General features: G+C 44.1%; 1 protein-coding gene across 2 annotated transcripts in view; it reads left to right on the top strand.

Annotated features, from left to right (window-relative positions):
• The window catches only part of SLC24A3 (solute carrier family 24 (sodium/potassium/calcium exchanger), member 3), a 484,048-nt gene that overhangs the window by 435,366 nt on the left and 42,937 nt on the right, over positions 1 to 5,745 (top strand). For both annotated transcript variants that reach the window (XM_014530108.1, XM_014530109.1), the window contains exon 9: positions 4,495 to 4,548. In XM_014530108.1, coding sequence (XP_014385594.1) covers positions 4,495 to 4,548 — 54 coding nt within the window. The remainder of the gene's footprint in view (positions 1 to 4,494; positions 4,549 to 5,745) is intronic.

Below are 5,745 nucleotides of genomic sequence, written 5' to 3'. Positions count from 1 at the left end.
AAATTATATTGCACTTTAAGATAGTTGTCACTGTCCACACCTCAGCCCTTATTACCCAGCCAACCATGAGCATTTATTTTGCTGAGAGGGTGTGTCTGAGAGTTGATGTCTCCCTTTCAAGCCAGATTCTTCAATCTGTGCAATGAAAGCACAGTCATATTTCAGTGATACTGCAAACAGTGAATTCCATTCCTTGTTGCAGAACCTCCCAGCCTGTCTAGAAGTTTCAAGGAAGGTAACCAATCTACCCCAAATCTGCAGAAGGAAATGAACTTCATTTGTGTTTAATTTGAAACTAGACTTCTCTTTAGGAAGAAATGAACCTCGTCAAATACAAATACACAGGGACAAGGTACCATCATCCTACACAGTTGAGGTTCCTTCACTGCTCTGAGGCGGCAGCCTGCAGTGAGTCACACTTAGCCAACAGGTGGTACTCAGAAGGCTTTTAGTAGCAGTAACAGGAAAAACCAGTGACAGCAGATTAAAGAAATGCTGGTTTATGTTTCTTACATAGCAAGTACCCCAGATGCGGGTGGGCAATGGCTCTACTTTTCTCTTGGCCTTTTCCTGTGGTCCCAAAAGGGCTGCTGCAGGTCCAGCCATCAAGTTTGGATTGAAGGCAAGAAGGAGGAAGGTGCTATGTCTACCTTGCATCTCTTTGGTCACAGTTGGGTCTGCCTTGACCAATAAGTGGACAGGGAGAATGGAATTATAAGTTTAGACAAATCATTATTTATCCTGGGACTGGGCCCACCCTCCTTGAGATTGAAGGGTTGCTGCCTCAACATAGTGGGGTTTGATTTGCAGGCAAAAGGCAGGGGAGTATCTGTTATGTGCTTTCTAGTTATGTACCTGCCGCAAAAGACGTTTAAAGTACAAAGCATCCACCTGTTAGGATGTATGTTCAGCCTGCAGAGCAAGGCCCATGAATCCATGATGATGGCTCAGCAAGGCCCACGATGTTGCCAGAAGGAATCTAAACTGTGGCTTCAGTGAGTCTGAAGGTCTAACAAGAAAACGGCAGGATCCAGGGTGGTATTTTCATTTCTCCTTTGAGCCTCAGGTTGTGACTTAGGGAGAGAAAGGAGAGCCTGAGAACACAACCTGGAGACTGTCCACCTGTGTCATGTGGAGACCAGCCTTCGCTGTTCTGGACCATAGTTAGGGAAGTGGAGCCATGCCCCCCAGGCAAGAACAGGGACTGGCCCTCCAACACGGAAAGAACATTCTTTGGCAGGAGAATCAGGGCCAGTTGAAGGTGGCTCAAAACAGAAGTTTGGGGGAAGGGAAGAAACAAACCCAGATCATACCACAGGACCAGGTCTTCCGAGGACAGCGGGTGGGCTGTGTTCAGAAGCAGATGGAGAAGGGCATCCTGGGGAGGAGGGGGAGGAGAGCTGTGAGCTTTGAGAGGTCTGCACGCAGAGTCAGTCAATTCCACAGCTGTTCCCTGAGCACCTCCCGGGTGCCAGGCTCTGTTCCAGAACTAGACACAACACAGAATCCAACTCTTGAGCTCTCTGGGCTAGAGGGGAGGCAGATGGGTGACATGTAATTAAGAGTCATTTGGAGACATGCACAGGACACAGGGAGGGACCCCAAGAGCATTGAGCCAAAACTTGAGAATCAGACACTCAATCGGGCCCAAAAGCAGAAGGAACGAATGGGAGATGCGGCAGCACAGAGGCCTCAGAGAACCCGGTGCATTTTGTAGGGGAGCCCTGGGTGAGCCCTGAATCTGGGCACAACAAAGAAAACCTGAAATGTCAACAGAAGCAGGGAACCCCCATGTCATGGGCATCCCTAAACTGTGACAGAAGAGAACCTTACTCGAATATTGCAATGAAAGGGCTTGCTTAGAGTGAAAGGTCAAAAAGATCTAAAGGAATTGGAGAGTATAACTATTTAGAAGGTGCTGGACTTAATTCAACTTAACAAAGACGTCATTGATGTTGGTTCATTTTCTGGTGACCCCTCACTGAGTCTATTAAGATGTATTGCAGCAATTACATGACATCCCTTCAGATCCTGGGTATCTCTTCTCTCAAAATGAATGCTGTGAATAAAACCTCACTTTTCCCAAATAAGTTGATGCCACATCTATGTTGGTTTCAATGATGTCAATAAGATAAGAGCCCTGTTCAGACCATCTTGCAACTGAAAAGCGATGTTTGGAAGTAGTTCCACCCTGCACAGAGGAGCTAAGGGGAAGAGGAGGTGTGTCCTTGCTGGGAAATCACTTGTCCAGCAGTCTGTTTTAAGTGTCTGAAAATGAGAAACCATATAGCTGAGGTAGGGGCTAGGTGTGAAAACTGCTATCCAGTGACTGCTACAAACAGGCATTATATATTAATAAGTCATGAGTAAATAAGAATCACAGTCTGATCAGAGGTCTAAAGAACATAAGCAAAGTCTTGTGATAGAAAGTGAAGCAGGGGTAGGCAGGGTAGACTTCTTGGAGGAGGCAACATTTAAGCTGATATTTGTAGGATGAAAGGGACCAGCCATAGAATGAATGGAAAAACATTGCAGGAAGAGGAAACAGTAATGGAAAGGCTCTGTGGGGAAGGAAAAAGCTTGAAACATGCAAATGAATGGAGGCCAGTATGGTGAAGCAAGACAGGGCACACGATGATTTGGAGAGGAAGAAAATAGAACCAGGATTTGCACCTTTTTTCTCCTCAAGAACTTTGGGAAGCAATTAAAGAATTTTAAGCAAAAGAATGACATGACCCAGTAGCATCAAGGAAGCCAGTTCGGAGGCTAGAGTTAAGGTGGACTAGGGAGGTAGCAATAGAGAGGAGACATATGAACATAGAGTCCTGATGGACATGGGTGAGGGTAAAGGAGGGCTCCAGGCTGATTTCCAGACTGAGGCCGTGACTGAGCAGGGAGTAGGACAGGGTACTAAGATGGCAAAGCTCAGGGGAAAATGAAGCTAGGAATGAAGAATTACATCTGAAATGCATTGAGATTCTACGTAGAGAGGCCATACTGACAGCTGGATACATGAACCTGGAGCTGGGCAGAGGTGTGGGGTAGATGTGTCAACTGGTCTTTGCAGCAATAGAACAAGATGACATCACCTAGGGAGACCGTGTGGGTAAAAAGAGAAGAGAGTCCCGTATTTAGAGGCTGAACTGAGGAAATGGAGGAGGCAAAGGGGCTGGAGAAGGAGAAGTTAGGAGGGGAACTAGGAGTGTGGCCTCTTGGAAGTCAGGAGCAGAGTGTTTTATGAAGGAGGGCAGGTAGGTAACTCTCAGATGCTGTAGAGAAGTTGAACAGGATGACAAAGAACCGTCCCTGGAGTTGTGTAGATGGAGGGTGCAGGTGCCCTTGACAAGAGTTTCGTCCATCAAGAGTTGCATTGACGGATATAGGAGTTTGACTAAGAAAATGAAAGGTGCTGGAATGTAGTGTAACAAACCTTTGAGAATGTTTGCTAAGAGAGAAGCCAAGATACATAGCAGAAGTTCAAGGGATTTGGACACCCTGATTTCTTCTCTCACTAGCATAACAAGCACTTTCTAGAATAAGTAGATCGGCGTTTGATAATCATTCTTAACTGATGTTGGTAGCCCATTGTATGAACATACTTATCATAACATATGTATATAAACATTTTGCTTCCTTCCAACACTTCACTTTTATAAATACCACTGCAACAAAAACCCTTGTATGTGCATTCTTTTTAAATTTAACCACATATTTATCTAGGATCAATTTCTAGACAAGGAAAGGAAAAAGGAAGGAAAGGAATAATCTACAATTTCTTCATAGACCGTTCTATAAGAACTTTTTCTAGAAGCCAAAATTACACCCTCAGTTGGTTAATTTAATTCTACAACTAAAAGGAAGTCTAGATATCAAAATCCCTTGTTTTTCAGTTTGAAGTTACTAAAATAAAGACAATGGAAGTTTTCAAATTATCAGAATTTTAAGGTAAATTTCAGTGGGTTTCATTATTTTTTGTTTCTTTCCTTTGACCATTTCCCCACTCATTCATTCTTATCCTTCCTGTTGGCATCTTCCCTGCCAGGTCCCTCCCTCCCTCCCTCTCCTACTCTCTCTCTTCTTATGCCTTGCTCCTTGGTTGTCCCTATCCATTCCTCTCATTTGCTTTTGGTAAATATATCTAGTTTTAGTGAGTAATTAAGCTGTGGACAGATTTATAAATATAGGCCAATATTCAGCAATATTATGGAAGGCTTGCTGCATTCCAGGAAGGAGTTGGGGTAAGTGAATAGCAGAGGAAGGAGCATTTATTTCCCTTTCAAGTACAAAAGAGAAAGGTCATTGAAAGCTGTATGCAGTCCGGAAAACATCTTCGACCAGGGAATCTTTGTAAGCAGTCTGCACGTCTGCCTTATCCTTGCCATGCTTGACAGGTTTACTGCCGTTCACATTAATTACATTTTTAAAAATAGTCTGGTGTGTTGCAATCTGCCTATGGTGACTTGCTTTAACTAGCCTTTCTTGGTGTGTACACAGGTGGGAGTCTTTAGTCCTTGTGCTGATGTATTTTATCTACATTGTCATCATGAAGTAAGTAAAATGCTTTCTTAGTTTCCTTCCCAAGACTGTTTTCTACAATCAACATTATGTGATAATGTGGAAAGAGGAACAGGGGAGAGGGCAGGGATCTGGCTGGCTTTCACTGCATATCGTCACAGGCTCATGTGGCTCCCTGGGCAACCTGCTATGAATCACTGCAGCTCTGGTAGTAGACATAGAAAAGACCCTTCCAATCCATGTGTAATGATAGAATCAAAGCTTCAGTTTAATTTGAGAAATCTCTCAAGAGAAAGCTCTCTTCAAGGCCTGGCAACCTAGGTTTTGGCTATTTCTTCATTCTCTTTCATAACAAGAAAGGAGGTAAAACTTAATTACTTATGCTTCTATATAGGATGAGAGAAGGGACCAGAGCTAATTAAGAGATGACTGAAACCATGGTTGAAATATCTATGGACTTCCATTATTTGCCTGGTTATCTAGGGCTGTGTAACAAATGATCCCAAAACTTAGTGTCTTCAAACCACAAACATGTACTATCTCATACAGTTTCTGAGAGTTGGGCACCCAGGAACAGCTTGACTGGAGGGTCCTAGCTCAGGATTTTTCATGAGATTGCAGATAGGAGATTGGCCAGAGTGGCCGTCATCTACTTGATGGTGCTCCAAGGTGGCCCGCTTGCATGGTTGGTGAGTTAATGTTGGCTATCGGCTGCAGGCCTCAGCTCCTCACCCCATGGGCCTCCCCTGAAGGCTACTCGAGTGTCCCACACACAAGAGCTCCAAGAGAGAGCAAGAAGGACCCCACAATGCTTTTTATAATCTAGTCTCACAAATCACATGCCATCGCTTTTGTCATATTCTGTGTATTAGCAGCAAGTCACTAAGTCCAGTCCACACTCAAAGGGTCTGCTTTGCCTTGTGAAAGGAAGAGTGTCAAAGAATTTGTGGATACATTTTAAATCCAGCACATCATATGGTTTTTTTCCCTCTTAGAGTTTGGATAGCTTACTATTTATATCAAGAATTACACTGTAACCCGGCCAGCATGGCTCAGTGGTTGAGCATCCACTTATGAACTAGGAGGTCACAGGTCAATTCCCAGTCAGGGCACAGGTTGCAGGCTCGATCCCCAGTGTGGGGTGTGCAGGAGGTAGCCAATCAATAGTTCTCTCTCATCGTTGATGTTCCTATCTCTCTTCCTCTCTGAAATCAAGAAAAAAAAATTATA

Source organism: Myotis brandtii, unplaced genomic scaffold, assembly GCF_000412655.1.
Source record: "Myotis brandtii unplaced genomic scaffold, ASM41265v1 scaffold72, whole genome shotgun sequence".
NCBI classification, from domain to species: domain Eukaryota; kingdom Metazoa; phylum Chordata; class Mammalia; order Chiroptera; family Vespertilionidae; genus Myotis; species Myotis brandtii.
Note: the sequence above shows the minus strand (reverse complement) of the source record. Positions and strands in the feature narration are given on the sequence as shown.